Source organism: Schistocerca americana, chromosome 2 (assembly GCF_021461395.2).
Source record: "Schistocerca americana isolate TAMUIC-IGC-003095 chromosome 2, iqSchAmer2.1, whole genome shotgun sequence".
NCBI lineage: Eukaryota > Metazoa > Arthropoda > Insecta > Orthoptera > Acrididae > Schistocerca > Schistocerca americana.
The window spans coordinates 433,611,539-433,639,073 of record NC_060120.1 but is presented as its reverse complement, the minus strand read 5'-3'; the positions used below and the strand labels follow the sequence as shown (position 1 = coordinate 433,639,073).

The following is a 27,535-nucleotide window of genomic DNA, read 5'->3' as shown; positions in this document are numbered from 1 at the left end:
CCCGGACTTAAGTCCAGGTGACTTTGATTTGATTCCGAAGATGAAGGAACCATTTCGTGGCATTCGCTTCAGAACTGTTCCAGAGATTCGACAGGCAGTAGACCGCTCCATTCGCACCATCAACAGAACAGGCTCTGCTAACGGTATACTACGCCTTCCACATGGCTGGCAACGGGTTCTACACAACGCTGGTGACTACTTTGAAGGACAGTAAAAGGTGCAAACATGTAACGCTTTTGTATCGGTTGTGAATAAATAGTTGCCACTTTTTAAGTTCCACCCCTCGTGGGTGAATCAAGGTCATGTTTGTTTCCGCAATGTGTTTATTTTTGTCAAAGTAATTAAAGACTTATTAAGTAACTATCCCTTACGCTTCTAAAAACAGTACTGTGTTTTAATTTTTCGCCTTTCTCATCTGCTCAATTTTCTCGCTGTGTGATTTGAAATTATTTTTTTCCGCTCTTTGCTGCCCCTAAAACTTTGCCACCCTACGCGGTCGCATGATCTTGCCTAACGGTAGAAATGGCCTGCGTATACATGCATGTGTCAAATCCGTACTGGACTATGGGTTGCCGAGGAAAATTGCTTCCTAGAGGAAGGCGTGTTATTTGACGAGTCATTGTCGTTATGAGAAACTGAGTACAATTTATATAAAACACATTTAAATAGCAATATCAAGGCAAGGGGTGACCAATATTAGAGAGGAAAAAATTCCAAGTGGAAAACAGCACTGCCCAATGATGTGAGACATTTGCTATGAAGCAAATTGCTTCAAAATGCCAAACCCCGAAAACCAAAATCAGTAGATGACCTTTCAGCTCTTTAAAAAAATTATTGTGTCCTCACGTAGTGCTAATAAAATATCATTTTTTTGTTTTGTTTTTGAAATTGCACGTAAAACTGTGAATTACGGGTATTATATATTCATATGGATTGACTGATCGTATGCACGTACCGCGTGAAATCTACATCTAATTTGGTGCAAAACATTGGTGTTACCCTTTCGATTATATTATTACACATAAACACATTTGAAGAAACCGCGGCGAGATCATACACCTAGCGATCCAATGCGTGGACCCGTCTAAAGAAACGGAACTCTGTCACTAATGCTGCATCTTATTGGAGGATACACTATGTTGGTCATCTCCAATATTTACCGCCCGCCATCATGGAAGTACAACTGTACGATTCTACGTATTGTAGGTTATGTGCTGAAAATAATTCCAGTGGAGTTTTTTTATATTCTTCCGAAGATTCAGAGCCAGATTTAAGTACCCTTATAAATAAGTACCTTCCACTTAAGGTGAGTGCGATTAGGCGATAGTGAAAAATGGTACTTCAGTTGACTTCCTATTCACATGAAAATGGGAGTGTACTGATCATCGTCGTCGTAGAAATTACGTAGTTCTTAAGGTGCGTTTACACTGCGATTTGTATCGGCACATGTATGAGATACATGTATATACGACTTTGCGACATGTATCGCGACTTGTATGAGTTGACAAGTATCAACCTCATACATGTATGAGCGTGCGTTTACACTGGTTGATATGTTATCACTGTGCGATAGCTTCCGACGACGATTTGGAAGTTTTCACATTTTTATGTGCTGATACACTTGCTCTTTTGGAAAATGATAGGAAGAAAAGGCGGAGGAAGCGTAGATGGTGGCACAGAGAGTTTCTCGCGAATTAACGCCATATTTTAGAAATTATGTTAGGATGAGTATGGAGGATTTCCGCGGTTTGTTATCACTTGTGGCTCTTTTTGTGTCCAAAACCAACACAAACTTTCGGGAAGCGATTCCACCAGAGGATCAGTTGGCAGTAACACTCCGTTTTTTAGCCACTGGGGATTCCTCGTAAAACGAAGATTTCATGACAAAACATTTGCATTGTCGCGCGATTGCTAATGCCGACGTCTCACACACGATTGTCGGCATCCGTTGTCAACATTATCACGCGAGGCCGCCGGAATAACAGCAAAACATTGATATACGTGCCAGATGCATGAAAAAATTATTTAATGTATGACATACTCTGATATATATAAAACTTTTACCTTCACCTCTTGGGATAAAACTTGCACAATGGCCTCGCAAACACGAAGAATAATGTTGCATATGGCACTTTTTGATATTTTATGCAGATACATTAACGTCGAAACGACAGTCGGCACCTTCAAAACTCAAACAGCCGCCAAAGAGCCTGGTACTACGCATACGCTAATCGTCGAAATAAGCGGCAGTCGACAAGACGACAGGAAATGATAGTACTGCGCATGCGCGAGTTCTTCAAATGTCGCTCATACATGTCGCGTATATGGCCAAAAAGCGATATACAAAATGTATACGCGACATGTATGAGCTCGAGGGTCCGCATACAAGTTCCGTGAATTTTTGTATGAGGTGATGTATCGCGACATGTCAAATTGACATGTCGCTCATACATGTCGCGATACATGTATCCCAGTGTAAACGTACCTTTAGTTCCACTACACAAATCAGTTGTATGTCCAAACAGTAAATTCCGTAAGGTGTTTGTTGTAACGTTGGTTATATGCAACATTTTTGTCATCAGATACAGAAGTATTCTGTTGCTGGTTGACATTCAATGGCAATCTTTAGAAATCGTGTTCGCTCTTGATTGGAGCTGTTTGCTAGCAATTGTTTTGAGAAACGAGTGTTAGACGTTGTAAACATTTTTCTAGGTTTGTGATGATGGCAAGCTTCCGAGGACGATATGCCCCGGGTGTAACATACAGTTGCAGGCCACTGTTCAGTTTTTTGATCTTTTGGTGGAAGGGCAGAAAAAGATTCGCGAGTTGTGGAAGCAACAGGTAAGCAATTGTTAATTTTAGATTTGGTTGCGCGTAATGTTGAAAGATTGTGAGTTGTAACAGAAAAGAATTATTGGCCAAGTATCCTGCCCGACGATTAGGTTTCTGTAATTTGTACTTTTTAAATCAGGAGCTTTACCTTCAGTGAAATATCAACTACTGCGGTTAAACAGCAAAAGGATTTGTCACTGTCATTGTAACGCCTGTGTGTATGACAAAGAAACGAAGGCTTTCATCAGTAGATTTAGTGTTCTCAGTTCTCAAGCAAAATACCTGGTTTTTTTTTTATTTTTCCAGTCTCTGCCTTACTCTGTTACAACATGTCACCACCAGTAGTATCTTTGAAGGCATTTACAGTTCCACAACTTTCTTAGTTGGATAAACCTTCCTGCATGTTCTTTATTTTTGTTACAGTGCCGCAGTGCAGACAAAAGAATGAATTCCTTTCAATTAGTTCTATAGTTGATCTGCTGGAGAAGATCCTCTGGATCTTATAAATGCATACATTTTCTTAAGTTTGTTTCTTATTACCTTTCCTTTGTGTCTTCTTGATTTATTTTGTATGTAGTGAATTAATTACTGTTGGTGATGATCATAAAAGTCAAGCTATACGTCCCTCATATTGTAGCTTTGAACATATCAAGTTTGTCCATATACACAAGTGTACTTGAGAATCAGTCATCTGTTACAAGACAATTGTGATATTACCACTGATGAGATTTTTTGAGAAGATTATTCTTGTTAGTATGGAACTATTATGTATGTTATTAGATGAAATTTTTTATGGGAAAAATCTAGTGTATCAGACCCATGACACCCAGGACCTCACAGTATTTGTAACAATTTGCTTGACTTTTTGTTGTCCTTTCAACTGAGTTGATTTTGCAAATGTTCAGTTGCAACACAAAAGTTTTGTATTGAAGAATAATTTAGAAAATGGTGAAACTTAATCCATAAGAAAACAGGATTGTGTGTATAACATGCTTGATGGAAGAGGTGCGATTTGCATAGAATATACAGAAGCTGGAAACTAAGAAGGGAGTATTTGGTACTTATGTGAGATTAGTATTAGAAAAAGAAAATATTCTGAAATGTGAATTAACTAAAGATATCAACTATTTTTTGTTATTTTACTCTATTTCCCCCATATAGCTTTGAGCTGCTTCTGCTAACCTTCAGATGATGAGTTATCAGATAGTAGTTAAACATCTTTGAAGTGAAGTGGTTACATGTGCTGTTAGCACATAGCCTAAATTTGCTTGTCTGTTTCTCAAAAACTTATGCCCACAGACACATGTGAGTGAAACAGGAAATGAAGTGAAACTGAAATACGTAATTTTGTGGTCAGATGTTCCTCCTCAAAGACAAATTGAGGAATTCTGCCAGTATTCAGTGAGTATATTGATACTGAGATGAGTGACACAGCAGTCAGCATAAGTAGTGTTGGACAATAATTTAAAGCACTAGAACTCAGTAGGCCTAAGGTTCAACTGAATTAAGAAATCCCTGGCAAGTGCTACATAGAATCTGGATGTGAATTAACTCCACACTAGAGCACAACTTACCCCAGAACAGCTGTCTTGTACTTGCATCTGTTTTTAGCAGAATACTGGAATGTATTCTGAGGTCGAACATTGACTGGCTTGGAACATAACATTCTCCATGGAAGTCAATATGAGTTCCGAAAGTATTGACTGTGTGGAAAACATTTCACACTTTTCATTCAATATCCTCCACAACAAAACTAGAAGAAACCGGTTTGGTTGCTAGTATGTTTTTGGGAACTAGCCTGCAGTGACTGCTACTTTCTGGTTAGTGTATAATGTGACTTGTTCCATGCCTTGAAGGCTCTCCTTTAGTACAGGATTTATGGATCACAGTGTATGAGTGAATGAATGAGTAAAAAGGAGTGTATTGAACACGTCACTGTGTAGATATACCGGTATATAAAGTTGAATTACCGAATAGGCTCAGCTGTATGTAAAACAAATGGCATGCTGCAGTAAATTGGTAGGATACTGGGAAGCTGCTCTTCTTTTGCAGAAGAGATTTTTTACGGTATGCTTACACAGCTCATACATGAATCCTGCTCAAGTGTATAGTTAGTCATGTTCCATGGATCATTTGCGCAATAAATTGTAATGATGCAGAACCAGTCATTTTACATGCTGAATATTTATGAGTTTTTTAAAGTTCCATACCGGGTTCCACTAACATGCAACATCAAGCATATACAAAAAGGGGAATGTAAATGATCACATATTTGTTGGTCTGGCAACACAGTGTAACAGAAATGCTGTAAACTCTTAGCTGGCAAGTACTACATATATCTTGATAACCAGTGTAGGAAACTTCAAGAACAGTCTTTCAGATTATACACTGTTTCCGTTCTTCAGCCTCTTATGTATCTACCCCTTCGATATCAAGCAAACAACAACTCACTCGGAGACTTAAAAGCAGTAATATTATGCTCCACCACTGAATGGAATAAAAAGAAACCTTAGTATGAAGAAAAATGAAAAGTATTGTCTGTCATGCAATTCGTAGAGTCCAGAAGTTGATGCAGATTGTGAATCAGCATATTTACCAAAAGTCAGCACAAGTTCAATTGAAACTCTTTGAGACAACAGAAGTGTTTCCTTATTAAAAGCTGTTGCAGATGAAGTTTTTTCCTAATGCTTTAACATTTTTCAATTAAAATTCATCGGTATGACTGACTGCAATTTAAAAACCTGACATCTTTTTGTGTATAAAAAGGCAAAGATAGGTGTTTTCAGAACTAAATGGCATGTGAGACCTGCTTAATGCTATAGGCCTAATAGCATTTCTAACCGCATCAGAAAGCATTCTCATCTAAAACAACAATAATAGTGATAACAGTATTATTAGTAATAAATTTGCCATCCATAATGCACTGCTGATTAAGGGCTGTAACTAATCAGATACAAACAGTTGTTGATATAATGCTTAGCCACTTTTATTTTTAAAACCACTAAGGGTTTTAGTGGTCATGCTATCATCCTTTGGTGAATTATTATACTCTTGTCTTGTTTAATTTGTTTATGATGTACAAGTCATGTCTATTTGTGAGACAGTCCTTTAACAGTAAGGTTTATGTCATCTTGCACTAGTGGAGAAACAGTATTATTTAAAGCACTGAAAAGATTTAAATAGTATTCTGTATTATCACAGAACTTCCAGACTACAGCTGTGCTGCCTAAAATGAATGCAAGAGACCACTAGTAGTCAGTCATGCATGCCTTTCATAACATGCTGTGGAAATGTCTGTTTTATGTAAAAAAAAAACTGTTAAGAAGTAGGCCTACTTAGAATTTTTAGGTATAATGTTACATTTGACAAACTACTTCAGTTGTGAGTACTTGTATTTTGTTGACAGATTGGAAATTGAATTGTTACTTTTTGTTTCTTTTTGATGTAATATTATTTTAAATTTATTAAGATTTCATTTCAGATGATTCCAACCCAAACTCATATATGGTTGTTCTTTAAGAGAACTGCTTGTTGTAGGTAGAACATCAGAAACAAATTGAGAAAGCTGGATTGGGAGCTACAGAAATTTTGCTTACATCTGCATCTCTTGAGGACCCGAATGCAGCAAGTTATGATGGAGAAAACAGGGTCGTTATACAGAGTAAGCACATTAAAGTTAACCGCTGCTGAAATTGCACCTGTTATATTGTATACAGTGCATGTAATTCTAGTTTACCTCTTGCTGTTCCCCAAGTCTTTATTTGTATTGATCACTCATTGGTGGTGGTGGTGGTGGTGGTGGTGGTGGTGGTGGTGGTGGTGGTGGTGGTAGGGGGGGGGGGGGGGGGGGGAGTGTCAGCAGCACTGGCACCGGTATTGGGAAAACTATTTTCACCTTATCAGTATGAAGCAGAGAATTGTTTGTAGACAACATAAACTGGGATCCAACATTGTTTCATATGACACAGAATGAATTATATCAAGCAAAAAATTTAATTGTGAAAACTATTAAAATTATTAGCCAAAAGAATGGCTGGCCACAATTTTTCTTCAGGAGGTAAAATGCTGCGTGATGCCAAAGGAAACGCTTCATCAATCCTAGATTTTGGAACTATGTATTCCTTCTCCACTTCTGGATTGGTGAAGGTTGGAAAGTGGGGAGGAGCAGGTCACTCTGAACCTGGGTTGGATCCTCAGAAGTGATTTGGACAGAGTGAGAAATAAAGGTGGAGAAAAATTCCACTGAATAATGCTGTTACGAAACAGAAAGAAAGGTGTGGTACGATGTCATTTTAAAAGAGAAAGGACGATTCCTCTTCCTTTAAAGTTGTAAATGAGTAAATAATTAAATTATTATTCCAAACATTGGAAAATCCAAGATGAAATAATGACAATATTGTAAAAGGCTAGATTGCTACTCACCATTTAGCAGAGATGTTGAGTTGCAGACAGGCATAACAAGAGACTACTAAACATGTAAGCTTTCAGCCAGAAGGTCTTTGTCACTTCTGTGTGAGCTGCATGCTTACATGTCAGTAGTATTTTTGTTGTGCCTGTCTGTGACTTAACATCTGTGCCATATGGTGAGTAGCAATGTATGCTTTTCATAATGTTGTCTAAATTCTTGTTGTTATTCTTATGGCCAGAGAACAGTAGCATGCTGTGAAGCCTTCCTAATGAGTGTCCCCAAGGGGTCTGTTCTGTTTCCATTTAAGTGTTAAGGCAATTTAGTTGCAATCATGCCTATAGAAATATCAGTGCAGTAAATACATGTCAGTTGTTGAACAACATCAACGGTTTCCTCATTTGTCAGTGGTCATTAAGAGATGATGATGCTTAATATGTTGTTTTACTTATTAGTTAAGTTTGAAATAAGTCATTTATTAATTAACAAAGTCAGAACAGCCACTAAGTGGATTACTCCATACTTAATTCACACAATAATGTAAAGATCCAACATTACACTACTCTAGTCTGTCTACAAAAAAACTTGTAAAAATAGTGTAGCACTTCAGTTGTATTGTCAAGCCATGTGTTATTACTCGGATTTAATGTAAGCAACGAATTTACCTGCTTTGCAATGCCCTTTCATTTTACTACTATCTAAATTTATTATGTGAACACTTACAGTTGAAATCAATCACAGATTCAAGAAACACTTCAGTGATATGTTGCATAGAAGTCCTATAGGTACATTTTGCAACAAATATGTAAAGTTTAAAGAAAAAAATTGAGAAGTTATAAAAGAATCAACTGATAAATCATATTTTAGGACTGGTTTCTTAATGGAGAAATAGTAATTGTAGTTTCATATTTTGTTCTTCAAATGAAAATTTACTAATACATCATTTCTATAGGATAAAGAATTGTGTAAACACATCTAATACATTGATGATGAAATGATCTTATGCTCATACAGATATTATTTTACTGATGAGAAGAAAAGTTGTGTCAGCAGGAAGAACAATATTACAAATAATGAGTAACAAGCTATGACCAGTAAAGCCTATCATGTAGGTGTAACCACAGTGTAGATCCTTGTATCCACAAAGGAATAAAAAGATTGTAGTACTCTTTCTCAGACTGTCATTTATAGCACACACTTGTCCATCAGGGTTAGTTTCCCAGTTCACAAGGGGATATTGAGGACCGTTCCCAACCTCTTATAATATTATAACAGGAAATTCTGGGTGTTAAAATGTTTAGCTGTCCTTAAAGGTCTTGCACCTGAAGATGTGCCTTTGTTGCTCTCTCAAATATTGACATGGGCAGACCTAAAAAAGAAAGAAAGCTAATTGTCTGTGAAACATTGTCACTGTAAGATTGGTTGGAATAATGACTTTTTGTTTTGCTAAATCATACATTCATATTCAATTCACGCATGGTAACTAAGGGTCAGTCAATCATTACAAAATGTGTTGTCTGTTAGCCATTCTCTCTCTCATTGGCTACTTAAAACTAGCTGCTGCTGCCGCCCCCCAACCATCCCCTTTCAATCCTCATCACACCTCTCATCAAGCATTGCTAAATTGTTACGCTAAACATCTGAAGACCCTTGTTGCTTAAATTCTTATCTTTTACCTCATTTTGTGATTGTATTGTTTAGCTCAGTCAACAAATCATTCTTCAGAGCAGTGTGCAACAATAATTTTTTATATAATACATTACATTAAATTTTTTTTAGTTCTGAAGTTTACTGTATTCTTCCACCAGGTGAGAAGTTACTGATTTTGTTCTGTCTTTAAAAATGAATGGCACTGTATTTCAGAGATGGTGTTAATGATTTGATGCCTTCTTATTTTAAATACTCCCTTTTCTTTTTCAATGACTTTCCAGACAGCTAGTCTTTTGTGAGTTTGAATTAACTACCAGTGCTTTGCTTTGTTATAAAATGTATACTTGAATAACAAGAAATATGGGAAGATAGATTGCTACTCACCATAAAGATGACCCATTGAGTTACAGATAGGCACAATGAAAAGACTGTTATTCATTAGGCTTTCAGCCAAAGCTTACTCAAATAAAGTCTTAGTGGTTTTCAAATCTTGTCCATTTGGATGAAATCCTCAGAGACCACTAAATCTTTATTTATCAGTCAAGGAGCACTGACCTGCCGTGCATTTTATACCAAATGCAAACTGCATAATATATTATGTAATACTACCCTCCATAAAGCATTTGGAGGTTTTGAAAATCGTGTTTTTTCTCATCTGTCAGTACATGTTATCTGCTTATAACTTTGCTGTTCACAAGCATAGACAAATGTATATTCTAATGTTTTGTGCTTAGTAACCTTGTTTGTTCATGTCACTTGCAGTCATGGCAGATGGAACAGGAGCATTGTTTCGTGCAGAACATGAAATCAGCCTCAAAATGGAAGGTTTGGATAGGCCGAGGCCCAAAAAAGGTCGTCCTAAGAAAAGTGAAGCAAAAGCAAAGGAAAAAGAAATAGTTAAAGAAAAGTCCCCAGAGCCAGAAGAGGAATCAAAAGATGATGAAGGAGATTTGGATGGCAGGCGGCGTAGGAAAAGAAAAGTTCCTAAGAGGTGAGTTCTCACGGTGCAAAGTATCACATTACTAGCTGAAAAAGGCCCTGCTCGGTCTTTATTTGCATCTTTTTTTCTGGGAACATTACAGATAACTTCAGTCAAGCTCTAGCAAAGAAATTATTAAACAATGGAAAATCAAGGTTGGGATGTAACAATATTGTGAGAAAGAAAGTTGCTACTCACCATATAGCGGAGATGTTGAGTCGCAGATAGGCGCAACAAAAAGACACTCACAATTAAAGCTTTCAGCCATTGGCCTTCGTCAACGACACACACACACACACACACACACACACACACACACACACACACACACACACACACACACACTCATGCAAATGCAACTCACACACACGACTGCAGTCTCAGGCAACTGGAACCACACTGCAGTGTGGTTTCAGCTGTTAAAGAAATGATTGATTCAAACATGCATTGATTTAATTGGCCAGAGTTGATTTTGGAATAACTGGCAATGTTTGCCGAAAATCTCCAGACGGTATAGATAGCTTAACTCTGAATTACCTCAGAGATATTATAATGTCCTGTTTAATCCCTTGAATGTCCTACCATTGGGTTAATCAATACCAAGTGGTCCAACACTGGTTGCATGACCACCTCAGAAAAATTTGATATGTGCTGAGTGAATTCCATAATGTTCAGTGGACTCAAAAATATTTTTAAATAATTTTTTTTATCAGGTGTCGATTAGAAATGGTGGCCATTTTTGTTTCAGGCTGCAAGTATTTTTTCGCATTTGCGAGCATCTGCAGTTTTTTAACTATCTATTAACAGCTTGCGCTAGCCCTTCCAAATAAAAAAAAAAATCATTTAGTTCAGCACGCTCTGACCTAAACTGAAGACCATTATCACCTGCCTGAATGTATTCCTTAATATCTTTTTAATAACTCAAAGTTATTGAACATTTTTTTTTTTTTTTCCTTTCAAATAACTTTTATCTCGGCTAATGGAATAAAGTACATTGGTTATATGATTTAAATACATCAGATTAAAGTAACTAATGATTGATTGTTGAGACAGTCCTCATTGAATGTTTCAACAGACTAGCAGATAGCATCTGCAAGTCGGTAGAGGCTCGCAGGCAAGCCTGTGTGTGTGGTTTTTTTTTTTTTTTTTTTTTTTTTTTTTTTTTTTTTTTTTTTTTTTTTTTACACACACCAAGTTCCATAGGAGCAAATTTCCAGGGTCATGGAACGTTCAGTACATTAAATTAAAACATAAAAGTAATAACAGATAAAATTAACTGTTTATGAACCCAAAAAAGACAAGCTATAAGTTTATGTAAACGCTATCAATAATAGAACACAGGAATTGGCTTAATTTTTAAAGCAACTCCTCAACAGATTAGGAGTAGTGATCCATGAGGAAACTCTGGAGTTTCCACTTGAAAGTGCATGGATTACTGCTAAAATCTTTGAATTCTTGGGGTAACTTATTGATAATAGATGCACACCTTTCTGCATGAGAGTGAAGGAAGTGCAGTCCAAATGAAGATTGAATTTCTGCGTAGTATTAACTGAGTGAAAGCTGCTGATTCTTGGGAGTAAGGTGATATTGTTTACAAGAAACAACAGTAAAGAATATATAGATTGAGAGACCAATGTCGGAATACCCAGACTAATGAAAAGGGATCGACAAGAGGTTCGCAAACTTGCATCACTCATTGCCTGAACCACTCGTTTCTGAGCCAAAAATTTCTTTAGAGAATAGGAAGAGTTACCCCAAAATGTAATACTATATGTCGTAAGTGAATGAAAATAAGCAAAGTAGACTACTTCACGTGTCAAACTATCACTTATTTCGGGTGCCATTCGAATAGTAACATTCCTAACACTGTTCAGTCATTCTCTGTTAACTATGAGCTCTTGAAATGTGCAGTTGAAAAATGGAGTCTGTGTTCTAGTGGTGTTCCTAGTAATGAAGCAAGTGATAAAAATGTATATTGAGTGTTTCTTAAAGACATTATTTTAATTGAAGAGTACAGTAAATAAGAAAAAGTGTTGTTTTACTTAAGAGTTGATGGTTCAGAGGTTAAATCAAGTTGTAATTACCATGAAATGAAATGCTTAAAAAAAAATTCAGTCTTGCTTTGGACACGTTTGAGAAACATAGGAACTTTGTAACTGTGGGTCTAAAGGAAGTAAAGGCCTTTTATCAGTATAATATGAGGAAAATTATTGTGTCCGACATATTATACTAAGATATTTGTAATTAACAAAGAAAGGATAGTAAGAGTTCAGATAAAGAATTTTGTGACTTGCAATAATCTATTAAAAAAGTAGATTCACCTTTTGAAATTAGAAAACTAAGTAAAGAAAACAGACCTTTTGCCTTAATGCAAAAATTGAGAAAGTGGCAACTAGAGTTGAAAAGAATCTGAGTTTCATTTCAAAAGCAAATTGGAGTTGAGCAAAAGTTAGTGTGTCAGAACGTGTGGTTAAATTAACCCTTTGACTACTGGGGGTCTATTAACTCGTCATGCCTCACTGTTCCTCTGGTGCACCCGATGTGTTTAAGGGTGGCCCTTGGGTCTTCCCTACAGCGCTAAGGGCGCGTTGATGCATACCATGCCACAGGCTTTTTCACCATCAGGGTCGAGTTTAGGTGCACTGAGTCACAGCTACCTGAGCGCAACAGACGTGTAAACATGCAGAGCTGTCTTTCCACCCTGCTCTTCCAGTAGCTGTTCAGTGATCTGACTGTATAGTTTGAGAGTGTGCACGTGTTTGTTGCTGTGTTCCCTCTTTGCAGAATTAGACTTTGGTTCCTGTGTTTCCATCAGTTTTCTTGTTTTCTACAGGAGGAATGTCACATTACCGTGGTTGCACAGATAAAGAGATCCTGAATATGCTCACTTGTAGCAACAGTGAATGTGAAATATCTGATGTTGGTAGCAATGATGAGTCTTCAACAGAATCTCAGAGCTGTAGGTCCAGCTCTTTACATCAGAGGGGAGAGCAAGATTTACAGTCAACAATTGCTCTGAATCTGAGGAATCAAAGTGACAGTGAAACGGTTTGGAAAAGAGCACGCATAAATGACATGTTAGAGACTGGAAAGAAATCAATTTCCAGCTGTTAAACCATTACTTTGATCACTCGAGTTCAGGACACAAAAGTCAGATAGATACTGACTCAAGCATTCTTTCATTTTTTGTGATGTTTATGTGTGAAGAACAGTTGCAATTTATTGCAGATGGAAGCAAATCATTTTTATGTTTACACCAGAGAAAATACTACAGAATGTGTGAATTCTTGACTGTCAAAATGGTAAGACACTGGATTTGAGGAAGTGAATTGTTTTGTTGCTATTTGCCTTCTAATGGTGCAAGTTAGAAAATTAAAATTAAGTGATTATTGATCCACAGATACACTTTTGGACACACCAGTTTTCAGCGAAATTATGTCCCGAGACCATTTTTGTCTACTTCTAAGAATGCTACACTTCAGTGATAACTCTGCAAGTACCGGAGGTGACAGTCTATTTAAAATTACGATGATTGTTGATAGAGTTCGTAAGACATTTCGTAATTCATTTCGTCCACATCACAAGCTTTGTATAGATGAAAGCCTCTGCTGTTCAAAGGACAATTATTTTTTAAGCAATTTATTCCAACCAAGCAAAGTAGATTCAGAATAGTCATTTACTGTGTGACTGTCAGAGTGGTTATATTTTGGATTTTATTGTATATACAGGCGCAATAACAGAGATTGGGTTCCACAATTTGGGGAAAATTGGTGACGTTGTGGTAACTCGTATGGGACCGCATTTGGAATGGGTCACATTTTATATGTCTCTAATTGGTACTCCAGCCCAGACCTGTTCCTTTGGCTTCACAACCATGGAACAGCCGCATGTGGCACTGTTCGTAAGAATAGGTGCAACATGCCAAAACTGCAGAAGAAATTAATATGAGGAGGAACTGAGTTTAAGTCTACTGACAAGATCCTTGCTATCGAGTGGTGCAATTAGAGAAAGATGTTCATGTTGACCACAAGACACACAACACAAATGGTTGAAACAGAGAAAGCTGACGGAAATACTGGCAAAAAAAAAAAAAAAAAAGAAATCACAATGTGTTGTAGATTACAGTTCGAGTGTGGATGCAGTTGACCATTGTGACATGTTACTGAGCTCATTGTGATCAGTGTTTAAGACTGTGGAATGGTACTAGAAATATTTTTTTCACATTCTGTATTTGTGCATTTTAAATGCTCATGCTCTCCACCTGTTGGTAACAGAACGGGAAAAAGCTGGTAGGGGGAGGTGCTACGATGACGAGAATCCCCTGCGATTCACAGGTAGACATTTTCCGGCAGTTATTGTGAATGAAGATTCACAGAAAAATATGCTAATGCACAGATGTGTGGTTTGCACAAAACAGAAAGTACACAAGGAAACCAGATACCAACCCAAAACATGAAAAGGTCCATTATGTGTTGTACCCTGCTTTGAGACTTATCATACAAAGAAGCATTACTAATCATTGGGAACTAAATCTGAGAAAATGTATTGACGCTTCTGAATGAATTATTAAAAAAAGACAAAAATATAAATCTATTTTTAACTTTGCCAGTGCCGGTCCAAAGCCTGGATCAAAAAGAAGGATGGGAAATAGATGCAACAAGTGTAAAATTATTCAAACAATGCTTGACTTCTTCATATGTAGCAGTTTAGTGGCAAATGAACGGACTTGGTGATTGAGATGGTGCAATATCTGTACTGTGGCAAATGTAATTACGCCAGGTAAATTGCGCCAGTATAACAAAACCCATATGTTAATCTATGTATGATACATTTAAATTATTGACATGTAATATAGACAGTTAAATTCTTTTATCATAAGTAGTACCAATATACGTCACATTTGGTCTGTTTTTACGGAAGGTAGATAACTGTTTTATGGTAAAAAATGTTTGTTTAAATATTAATCCAACAATAGGAAATAAAGAGCAGTCTCTAAAGTAACTGACGAAGAGGAAGCTTTATTCAAGCAGCAACTATCCTGCTAATTTTACTGTATCAAATTTTATCTTGAGAATAGATAAATAGCTTCTAGCAGTTAATGTTGTGTTCAATGGCTGCTGCTCTTCATTAATGGGTAGCTTGAGCCATTTTGCACCTCTAAGGATTCTTTTTCGTGATAAAATCTTCGGAATATGATGGCTGAATAAATGAATGTTCTTGTGTCTAGGTTTACTGAAGTGATTCGTGGTAAAGAATTGGAAAGAATGTTTAGAGAAGAAGGAGTTATAGATGAAGATGACCAGGATGAAGGAAGTGAAGAATCTGAAGAGAAAATAAAAGCTGACAGTGATGCTGTTGAAGGTAGGTTTTACGTTTTTTAAATAAATACAAAATTTCCAACGGCATCTCAGAGCACAACCTATTTCTTTGAACTTCTAAAATGAGTAGTTATTAAAATGTTTTATGTACAGATGTTACTAATCATATTAAACTTCTTTTATAATTAGGTGATTTTTATTTTGTAGGAGCTGAAATTATAGGTCATCTTGAAACACCTGAAGGTCAGGATCTTGGTGAGCTCGTAATTGTAAACAAAGCAAAAGGAAAAGGCCGTCCAAGGGGCAAACGCCGTAAAAGTCGTTTCCAGTGTGAGATATGTGGCCGATCATTTCTCCATCGGCGGCGTTATTTCTTACACAAGTAGGTTCCATTAATGGACTCTGATGGCTTAGAAAAAATTTACAAAGTTGCAATAGCTTACTGTGTAATATAAGAGCGTAAATTTCAGATACACAAACAGCGATTTGAATCCATGCTCTTAAACATTGGAACTCCATAATAAAGGAATTTGTTGATATATAAATGTGTCCTAACAGTGTCGATTGAGACTGGCTGCGTATTGAGGAGTGGCTGGTGATTTTAGTAAATTTTTCTGTCACTAAGAATGAACAGTGGGTTGGAAGCAGTTCTTAGCTCTGCAGAATGAAAATTCATTCTGAAAACAATCCTTCATGCTCTAGTCATTTCTCTGCTATTTCCAATCTTTGAGATGTGTTAGTCCTGCAAGGTATACCAGGGAACTGGTGTAAACTTCAGAAGGTCGGAGAATGGGACTGGCAGAGCTAAAGCTATGAGGACGGGTCGTGAGTTGTACAGTTGGTGGAGCCCTTTCTCTCTAAGGTTTGAGTCCCATTCAGACACCCAATTTTAACCCTTTAGCTACTACAGATGTGATCTCTGCATCCTGTGCCGAGTGCAGCTTTGTTGTGATTGTACTGCTCAGCAAATGCTGAAACCTGTGCTGAGAGACAGCATTCTGGCCACTATGAAATACTTATCATCCAATTTTAAGGAAGTATTTGCCGAAAAAATTTGATTTTTGCACATCTTACAGTCTGAAATCTTCTCTCTATAAAAAATTCAATTTCTTCCCTGTATATGTCATAGTTAGTGTGCTGCATCAAATGAAGTAAAACACTGCATGAAATTTTAAGGAGTTTGCACATGGGATAAACTGTATATTGTGGATTTTAGCTCCTACATTGCAGTATATGAAATGTAGACAAGACATTGGAATTTTGTTTGAAATTGAGAGTGGAACAAAATCTCCTTTCATTCTTGAGTTATTGATTTTTACATCCGATGCACTGTTGAGGGCAGCTTTTCCATTTCTGTACCTGTGAATCGGGAATTACGTGGTCATAACAATTGAACAGTATAACCCCATTTTTACGTTCCCGGAATTAATGTTTTCCTGTCGTTTACGACATTTTTTTATCATTTCCTATGTCCACAATGTTAATTTGCACCTGATTTTGCATCAACATGTTTATAATTTTCCCACGATTTATGCATTACAAAAAAGTGTGCGTGGAGAAAAAAATTATGTTGGCTGTCCAGTAGTGCTTATAAATTGCACATTGTTAAGTTTCTTTACACCAGAATGCTATACTCAGTGGATTTGAACTGGTAAACATGTAACAGTTTGAACAATTCGTGCCGTATCTCCCGCCGCTGCCAAGCTCTACATGGCATTGTGGCTGATGGAAGTAACTAGATTAGTTCGAATAAATATGTTATTACCGATCACAACAACCATTTTCAAACTGTGTCTACTGCGCAAATGCATTTTTCTGATTGTTGTGATCATCGTGTCACCTTTGTCGAATTATATTTAGTGTGTTTTGGTGCTTGGCCACTTGTAGTGCTAGTTGACACAGTCATTCACTTTTGGGTTGCTGAAATGTTTTCACTTTTTAGTGTAAACACAGCGCTGGTTATGTAAGTTTTTCATGCTGTGTAAAACATGTTTTGAGAATTTATTTTAGTTGTCAAATGCAGTATTTACATTTTTTTGCACAAACAATGTGAGTGTGTGAGTGATAGTTTGCGTGTGTGTGGTTTTCTACATAACTGAGGAGGCACAGTACCTGGTAAGTTCAAAAAGATAACTACAAGAGAGACGCAGAAAACCACATGCAAATGCAACACAAAATACTTATCTACATATTTGCAATTGACAACAAGAATGAATTCATGAAACACAGTGTGCCATGTATGAAAAAATATGCAACTAGTGCAGTATTTCATTATTTAAATGACAAATGACAGCTGCAGTCTTTCAAAAACATTGATTATAACGTATGAAATTAAGTCAAACATTCCTATTTCCCGGACAGCTATCAGTTCCAGTTACATCAGTGGATTTTATTAGATAATAAACCCTTATTAGATAATGACCAAGTCCCTGACAAGTCTTTTGATGCCTGAGATGTACATATATCACACACAAAGTCGAAAATGCAAGGGGGTGTCCTATACATAACTTTGACAGCTTAAAATGTTATTTCCCACATTTTACATTTTCCCGCATTTCATACCATATTTTTGAACCCCATTGTAAAGTGTGAAAGCGAGATTTCACTGTATTTTGTAAATTGTTGAAGATATGGAAACATGGTTTTTGCAGATGATAGCACATAAAGAGGCAAATATGTTGTATGATAAATACTCAATACTTTTTTATCCACCGAGATATGGAGGTAACCTATCAGCAGTCAGTGGTTCAGAACGCATACAGCACTAGGAAAACCCAAGCTGCACACATGTGCACATCCAAAGCAGTAAAAGATTAATTTCATCAGTACAGTGGTGTTTTATTATTATTATTATTATTATTATTATTGGACTTCCTTCATGTGGACCATCTTTAAGAGTAGTACGATCATATTAGAATTTTTTTGTCAGTTACTCATCTATTGAACAGGAAGCAGACATTGTATAAACCTTCATTGTCTTAGGATGAATATGTTGGCACTAATCTGTTAGAATGAAAGAATTTTGTAATAGGTTGGGATTCTAGTTTTAATCTGAAGGAAAAACACCCAGTATGACTCCTTCAAAATTGCTTTTATTATGTAACTTGCACCAGCATAACAAAAATAATCTTTCTGGGCTTAGCTGAAAAATTTACTCCTTGTTATCATAAAACTGATAGAAGATTACAGTGAGCATATGAATGTTAAGAACAAGATAACACTCTATTGAATACAAATGTCTCTACGAAGTTCCATTGCTCTACATCACTTGTTTCTCGTAGGGGCCCCTCTCAAGTAACGAAAGTTTAATTAGAATGACCCTGTACGTAGTGTGTGTATTTCTCCGTGACAAATAAGTTCACAATATATCACTTACCATAATGTAGCAGAAAATACTGGAAACAATAGTAAATTGCAACGTACGACATAATACACACAACCACATTATGTTTACAAGAAGAGAACGAACAATAGCTTCCTGATGACATTAAAAACGGAACTTGTTTACATATTATTTGCATTTTCATGATCTCTCCTGCAAAGAAGATTATATCAGTTCCATTATAAAAATAATACTTTGCTCAGTGAATATGTCCTGACAGTTTTATTGAGGAAGAATTTACATGCTTGTCTTTCCATATTAGTATTAGTAATTTATTCGTCCACGTTTTGAAATAGTAATGATGTCCATAAAATGACAGTTTATTTTTCTACACTTACACACATTGTTGTGAGACACATATATGCTTTCTTTTCAGGAGCTTTCATAAAGGTGTTAAATACGAATGTACTGAATGCCAAAAACGCTTTAGCTGTAAAGAATACATAGAATTACATCAGAAGCAAACTGGACATACTGGAGAAGGTAAGTAAATAAGATCATCATGGCTGTTTCATTCACAGAAGTGATGTCTTTTATGTTTACCAATCATTGTTAAACAGGCATTGTTGAGGGGCTAGAAGATGGGGAGAATGAAGAACACCCTGAACTTAAATTAGAGACCAAGTTTACTTGCGAGCATTGTGACAAGGCGTTTATGACAAAACATAGCTATGAGGTAAATCAAAAAACTGTTACTCTCTGTACAATACTGTAATTTGTGCGCTGTCACATGAAGTTGAAAGTGCCTGTTTGTGCTTAATGTCTTGCATTGTTGTTGTTATTAAAGTAGTAGATAAACTAATCAAACTGCATTAGTACTTTTGATTGATTTCAGAAAATATCTTTCATGAAAAGGTTCAGAAAGTCCGCACTTTTATCTAAACCTTATAAATTACTGATATGGTTATCATTGCTTGTCAAATGTTTGTTAACAAGAAGTTATGTTTATACATGTCCTTAACCCAGCATTTTGTTTCCAGATGCACATTAAGGCAATACACGAGGGCATTAAACCATACGTGTGCGAAGTATGTGGGAAAACATTTGCATATGCAAATAGCATCAAGACTCATATGGCAATACATGAGGTAAATATGAGCCAGTCTTGCATTTTTATAGGCTATTGTAGCTTTTCATGCTTTTCTCAATTAATATAATTAAGGTCTTGTAGGAGGATGTGCTGTCAAATGTATCTTGCTTTCAAAAAATGTACTTCACCCACTACTGTTGCAAACAACATAAATAATTGTGAGACATTATCTTGTGTAATGTAAAATAACTAGTTCATAAGCTAACATGTGCTAGATTGGCTTATAAGAAAATTTCTCTTGCCCATGGTGACACTCACACAATGCTAGGTTACAGAAAGCTGGTGGACACCTGAAATTGATAGCAGTGAGATTTTTGGGGAAAATTTAAGAGTACATCAAAAAGATTGGCTAATGAGAAATGGAGGTGGTGCATTGGTGCAGTAGGCAAAAAACTTAAATCCACCAAGATAGAAATTGAAGCTGCTATGTGGTGGTTTAAGCAATAGAAATTGAAGCTGCTGTGTGGTGGTTTAAGCAAGACTTTGGGTGTGCACCAAATATTAACTGGATCCTTCTGTGATTGACCAGACACATCTCTTTATGTAACAGAAATCTTAAGACAGAACTTCAGTTCACTTGGACATACATTACCCAATTGTACGGTAATTGTACGGTAGTGGCGACTTCAATCATCCAACAGTTAATTGCGAAAATTACGTTATTTTTATTGATGGTCTTCAAAAGACATCTTGTGAAACATTTCTAAATGCCTTTTCTGAAAACTACCTGGAACAAATAGTTAGGAGCCCCACTTATGACGAAAATATATTGGATCTAATGACCTCTTTCAGGACATCAACATCAGTATCAGTGACAAAGACGCGGTTTGAGGAAACAATGATTACCAAAGTACAAAGGCCAACTAAACCAAGCAGAACGAAATATATGTTCAATAAACTAGATAAAAAGTCAATAGTCATATCTCAGTGAGGAACTGGAAACTGTCAGCACAGGACAGGAAGATGTAGAGGAACTGTGACCTAAGTTTAAAAGAATAATTAACCATGCACTGGATAGATATGTACACAGTAGACCAATCCATAATGGGACGTGAACCTCCATGGCGTAGAGTCACTGTAAAGACACTTCTAAAGAAACAGACGATTGCATAATAGGTGTAAAACAAAGCATAGGATTGTAGATAGAGAGCTACTGAATGAAACATATTTGGTTGTCAAGCGAATAATGCATGAAGCCCTTCATCCCTACAGAATATTGTCAAACGATCTTACACAAAACCCAAAGAAATTCTGGTTTTATGTAAAGGCTGTTAGTGACAGAAAAGTTTAGTGTCCAGTCACCTGCAAATGAGACTGGAACTGAAATTGAGGGTAGTAAAACAAAAACAGAAATGATCAACTCTGCCTTCAAATGGTACTTTACAAAGTAAAAACCCAGGGGTATTGCCCGAATTTAATCTTCATACCACTGAAAAGATGAGTGAAATAAGGGTTAGTGTCAGTATCAATGGTGTTGAGGAACAGCTGACATCATTAAAATTGAACAAAGCTCTGGGATCCGATGGAATTCCTACCACATTTTATACCCAGTTTGCAACTGACATAGCCCTTCTGTTAACTACAGTCTATCATCGATCCAGAGAACAAAAAATCATGCCCAGTAGTTGGAAGAAAGTACGTAATCATACCGGTTCACAGAAAGGGTAGTAGAAGTGATCCACAAAACTGCCATCAGTATACTTGACATGGATTTGTTGTAGAATCTTAGAACAAATTTTGAGCTGATACATTAGGTATCTTGAACAGAATGACCTCCTCAATGCCAGCCAGTGTGGATTCCGAAAACATCGATCATGTGAAACCGAACTTGCAATTTTCTCACATGACATACTGAAAGCTATGGATCAAGGCAATCAGGTACATACTGTATTTCTTGATTTCCAAAAAGCATTTGACTCGGTAGTACACCTATGCTTATTATCAAAAGTATGATCATATGAGTTATCAAGCGAAATTTGTGACTGGATTGAGGACTTTTTGGTAGGGAGGATGCAGCATGTTACCTGGATGGAGAGTAATTGTCAAATGTAGAAATAAATTGGGTGTGCCACGGGGAAGTGTGTTGGGACCCTTGCTGCTCATGTTGTATATTAGTGACCTTGCAGACAATATTAATAGTAATCTCAGAGTTTTTGCAGATGATGCATTTATCTGTGATGAAGTACTGTCTGAAAGAAGGTGCTTAACTATTCAGTCAGATATTGATAACATTTCGCAAGTGTTGCAAAGATCGGAAATTTTCTATCAGTGTTCAGAAATGTAAAATTGTGCACTTCACAAAACAAAAAACAAAACAAAAAGTGGTAACCTGTGTATATCATCAGTGGGTCACTGTTGGAATCAGCCAACTCATACTAGTACCTGGTTGTAACACTTTGTAGTGATATGAAATGGAATGATCACATAGGCTCAGTCATGGTAAAGCAGGTAGAAGACTTTGGTTTATTGATAGAATACTGGGGAAGTGCAGCCAGGCTACAAAGGAGATTGCTCACAAATCAACTCGTGTGACCCAGCCTAGAATATTGCTCAAGTGTGAAAGACCCATACCAAATAGGACTGAAAGGGGATATTGAAAGTATACTGACATACGTAGAGGGGCAGCACAAAGGGTCACATGTCTGTGTAATCCGATGCGGTTCTCCTCTTGCTACCTGCGACGGTCGTTCGCTGCAGTACGGGAAGCCAGGATCCGTGAGGAGAACCGCACCGAAAATGACCGCGGAGAAGCCCTCAAACTTTGGCACACCAGGTAAATATAGTCTGCGGCCGCGAGCTTGACTCCAGTTCACCACTGGCAGTGGAGGGTGAAGCTTGACAATGTCAGCCACTCGCACCGGCGAAACGTCAGAAAAATCATTAGATGAATGTCGGCCAAAGAACCTGAGACAGAAGCCAACAGGCAGTTTGTCAACAAGTGGCTACGAAAGCCTTAACAATTTTGTATGTATGAAAAACTCCTAAATAAAAATTTACAAATACCAGAGAAAAGCTCAATATCAAACAATGGAATACCGATGCCGTATGTCATTGTCGGAGATGAGGCATTTGGTATGTCTGAATATTTAATGCATCCTCCTTATGGAGGAAGGAGTTTAACAAACAAAAAAAAAAATTCTTTAACTACTGACTGTCTCGGGGTAGGCAATTTATGGAATGCACGTTTGGCATTCTGACAAATAAATGGAGAATTTTCCATCGCCCTATTGATGTTTGGGAAGAATTTGCAATTGCCATAATAAAAGCATGCTGTGGTTTACATAATTGTGTGTGAGAAGGAGATGGCTACAAATTTGAAGACACACTGTACGTCCCTCCAGAACTTCCCCAGGTCCTACAAGAGCAGGGTGCCATTCATCAGCATCAGCATACAGAGATTTATTTGCAGATTATTTTACAAATGGAATTCCGCTGGACTGGCAAAACAGAATTGCATTGGGAAAATAATTATGTGTGTTACTTGAATTGTGGCTGTGACTATTACTGCTTTCATGTGAATTATTGTTAAGTGTACCATGATACCCTTTTCTTGATTATTGTACCTATAACCATTTTTATTATGTAATAAATAATAAATGACTTACCGAATTCATTCTTTTCATTTTCTGTCATATTCTCCTCACACATTATATTTGTGATTTCTTCCCATCTTCTTCTCTTCACATCACGGTCACTACTCCTCACAAGATACGTCCTAGATTGCTCTTCGTCTTTCAATTTTTTTAATAAATTTCTTGGTGTCGAAAGACATCGGGACTTTTGGCTCGAGGTGCAGACAAGGTGTGGCTGCTCAGACAAGTGCACGGAGACTGAGGCAGCCACACACTCTCTTTCAGGACCCGCAGCTCGCAACTGGCTGCACGCAGCCACCTGGCTGTCGTGCAGTCGCCCATGTTCTGTTGGCTGCCGCAGCCACAAAATCCTGGCTGCCTAATGCACGGCCTGCAATCAACTGTCATTGTTTTATTGGCTGCCTAGTTTGTTACCGGCCTGACATAACTGTGGAGGTAGTTTTTTTATATAGAGTTTTCTGTGCTCCTAGTTTTGATTTTTATTGTCCTTCAAAATGTGAAAGTGACTATGTCAAAACCTATTGAAACTGACTCTCCTTCTTTCTGGCAAATGAAAAATCTCACCATTGCACATTTTTGAAGCTATTGTCTCATCAGTTTATTCTTTACTCTAATGTATAAACATGGGCTGTAATAACATATTTGCATAGGACAACTGATATGCACACTAAGGATGATGACTGAAAGTGCTGTGCTGTAAATGGAATCATTTGACTTGCTGAGGGGGACCATTGGTTATTGGATACTGGAAATACGGCAGGGCAATGTTAGTTTTGTACAATTCATAAAAAAGATAGTTGTTGTTACAGAGATCCTTGAGTTGTAGACATGCCAGAGCATCAAAGAGAACAGCTCATACAGTGACTTGAATTCAGCAAGCTGATGCTGTGGGAGAGGATAGTCCATCCCAGCAATTGCTCAACATGTGAGAAGTCAGCTGTTTATCTGTATTTGTTATAGTGGTCTAAGGAAGGTGTATATCATGATCATCATCCTGGTACCGACTGGCATCAGCATACAAACCTAGATGTGGACTGCTGACCTGTTGCTTACATCACATTAACTGCGGTACAAATTAAGACCAGTGTTGCATCTCTGTGGGCTACTAGGACTGCTAGGAGCTAAGTAATGAGCAAGGATGCTGCTTGCTGGGCTCCCTCTGACATCTCAGCACGATCCACCCTGCAACTGATGGTGAGTGAAAGATGCGCCTGAGGGTGCAAAATTGTCCCAGAGGAACAACTTCTACTCGAGCGTAGCAGGCAGCAACATAAAAGACGAATTTTGGGCCTCGTGGCATGGGGGGAAACTGTGGCTTACAGTGACTCTACACGCCCGATATTAGTTGAGATCAGAGACAAGAGTTAAATTTAAGTCAGAATGTTCTATAATACATGAGATTGGGTCCAAAATATGTATCATTAATACTGCTTCAGATCATTCGTTATTCAAGAGTAATTTCAGCTGCTGAGAATCTGAGCTAGATTAATTATTGTTACACAGTTCTTGAGAGTGAAGAAAATGACAGAGCTGGGATATTTAATTGATAATGAAATGTGAATTAAAATATTAAAAATTGCTGTGCAGTGAACTAGAATGTTTTGTAGTCTCATATGGGATCAGACTTAACTCTCTGCTAGGATACATTGTTGCTATGCATAGTAGCCATTCCAGTAATGATTTCAAAGGAGAAAGGTTAAGTTATACAGAAGGTCAAAATTTAATGTGATGAAGCCCTGTCAATAGCTTATTGCGTATATGGAGGTCCCTATCATCATTAACCATTCCTGTAAAAAATTGGTACTGTCTATTGTTATCACTTCTGAGAGACAGTATGAGTAGATGATTGGGCTAGAGGACGGACACTGCAGCTGGAATCTGACACTGCCAAAGATACAGCTAAACCCCATACTTCATCCTAAGCATTTGTTTACATTTGTCCCATCCTTGCCAGATGCTTGAAACAGTAATGTAAAAAAGATAAGGAAAAAAATCATGTAGTATTGTGCAGTATATTAAGTATGTTTTGTATTGCAGGAACCTAAGTCTGACAAAGGAATTCCATGTGAGATCTGTGGCAAAACTTTTAACCACACTAGCTCCTTAATTTATCATAGAGAGGCAGACCACAATAATGGTCGTAGGTTTGTCTGTAATAAATGTGGGAAAGGCTTCAAACATAAGCAGCTCCTACAGCGACATCAGTTAGTCCATTCTGATAACAGGTATGTATTGGTGTCATATTGCTCTCTTAAATTGTTTTCATTAGACCCTGTGTGTCATAATAATGTTGGTTCAGCATTAATGTCGCAATTAAGTGCCTCCTATTCAACACACATTCTTACTTAGATAAAAAATTCTTTTTTTTTTTTAGACCATTTGCATGTAAAACTTGTGGTGCAACATTCAAGGCGAAAGCAAACTTGTTAAATCATATGCCGACACATACAGGAGAGAAAAAGTACTTCTGTGAGCTGTGTGGTCATCAGTTCGCACATAAAACTAGTCTCACATTACATTATAGATGGCACACAGGTAAGTTTGCTGTTATATATCATTACCTTCTCCAATAAGAATATTGTTGTTTTGAGATTTTGGTGTTAATATAACTTTTCATATTGTTTCTGTCAAAGACTCAGCAATTACTGTAGTCATACATATGTTTAATGTTGTTTGACTAGTCTCTTTTCTTGATTGTTTATGTTAATGTGAACCTGCCAGTAGCTACTGTGACAGTACATATTGAGAGGTTAGCATCAGATATTGAGACGTTCATAGAAAATAATTCTAGTAAATTTCTTGCCATTAGAGCTACAACATTTTCTTTATTCTTATGTGACATATTACTACCATGTGTTTTGCTGCAGATATTCAAATAATACTTCCCTTGGAATGAAAAGTAAGCATTCAGATTAATAACATATATAATTGTTTCTCATTATATTGCAGAAATACTATCTTACTGTTGCTGTACTATCAATTCTTTAAGATACATCGTGGTGGTGGTGGTAGTAGTAGTAGTAATAGTAGTAGTAGTAAGGTATCTCCCTCTTTTCAGTTACAAAATTGTTTCTAATGCAGTATTAAGCAGATTGGAAGCATATAGGGGAGTATTTATTGAACAGGAGCACAGAAAAGCAAACCATGTGTAGAACAAATTTAGAAACCTCAACTCAGTAACCCAACGCTAGACAGTGCCAAAAAGAAATATGTCGTCATTTTTAGTGACTTTATAAAAGCTTATGATTCTGTCGATAGATTAGCCCTGCTCTCCACTCTTCGGGAATTCAGTGTTGATAGCAAAATTGATAAAGTTACTCAAACAGTTTCTCAAAAACACTAGATCAGAACCATTCAAAGCAGGGACAGGAGTCGGACATGTAGATGGACTATCAGCTGTGCTTTTTAACTGTGACTCAGAGAAGAACCATCCTGATAGGGGAAAAGTCCCAAGAAACAAGAATAAATCACCAAGTTAAACTAGGACCAAAAAATCAAGTTGAAATTGTCTTGCTTTTGCACATGTCTACATCTAAATGTATATTCTGCAAACCACTGAATTGTATGGCAGACAATTCTTCCTATTGTACTTGTTATGAGGATTTCTTCCCATCCAATTCATGTATGAAGTGCAGAATATTGACTATGTAAATGACAATATTGACTATGTAAATGACTCTGTGTAGTTTAATTAATCTAATCTGATCCTCACAATTCTTATCTGAGCGATACGAGGGGGGTTGCAGTATATTCATAAAGTAATCATTTAAATCCCATTCTTCAAACTTAGCAAGATAGTTTTTGTTTGTTTAGAGTCAGCCATTTCAGTTTCTTCAGCACTTCTGCGGCACTCTCCTATGGGTCAAACAAACCTACAATCGAAGTACTGCCCTTTTCTGTATGTGTTAAGTATCCTCGGTTAATCCTATTTGGTACATGTCCACACAATTGGGCAATATTCTAGAATGGGTCGCATGGGTGATTACTTGTAAATCTCCTTTGTAGACTGACTGCACTTCCCCAGTATTCTACTAATAAGCTGAAGTCTGCTACCTGCTTTACCTATACGATCAGTGCATTTTGAATCCCTACAAAATGTTGGAACTAGGTATTTATATGAGTTGGCAAATTCTAACTGTGACTCATTGTAATAGTCATAGGATACTACGGTTTCTTGTTCTGTGATTTACATTTCTGAACATTCAAGACATGTTGCCACTCTTTGCACCACTTTGAAATCTTATTAGGATCTGATTCAATATTTATGCAGCTTCTTTCTGACAATT

The 27,535-nt window shown here is 37.0% G+C and overlaps 1 protein-coding gene across 1 annotated transcript in view; it reads left to right on the top strand.

Annotated features, from left to right (window-relative positions):
* The first annotated feature begins 1,133 nt into the window (after window positions 1-1,133).
* The window catches only part of LOC124594913 (zinc finger protein 599-like), a 60,304-nt gene continuing 33,902 nt past the window's right edge, over window positions 1,134-27,535 (top strand). The window contains exons 1-11 of the mRNA XM_047133393.1: window positions 1,134-1,306; window positions 2,713-2,841; window positions 6,370-6,493; window positions 9,650-9,878; window positions 15,094-15,227; window positions 15,392-15,566; window positions 18,943-19,049; window positions 19,127-19,242; window positions 19,547-19,654; window positions 25,287-25,474; window positions 25,624-25,784. Coding sequence (XP_046989349.1) covers window positions 1,172-1,306; window positions 2,713-2,841; window positions 6,370-6,493; window positions 9,650-9,878; window positions 15,094-15,227; window positions 15,392-15,566; window positions 18,943-19,049; window positions 19,127-19,242; window positions 19,547-19,654; window positions 25,287-25,474; window positions 25,624-25,784 — 1,606 coding nt within the window. The 5' untranslated portion in view covers window positions 1,134-1,171. The remainder of the gene's footprint in view (window positions 1,307-2,712; window positions 2,842-6,369; window positions 6,494-9,649; window positions 9,879-15,093; window positions 15,228-15,391; window positions 15,567-18,942; window positions 19,050-19,126; window positions 19,243-19,546; window positions 19,655-25,286; window positions 25,475-25,623; window positions 25,785-27,535) is intronic.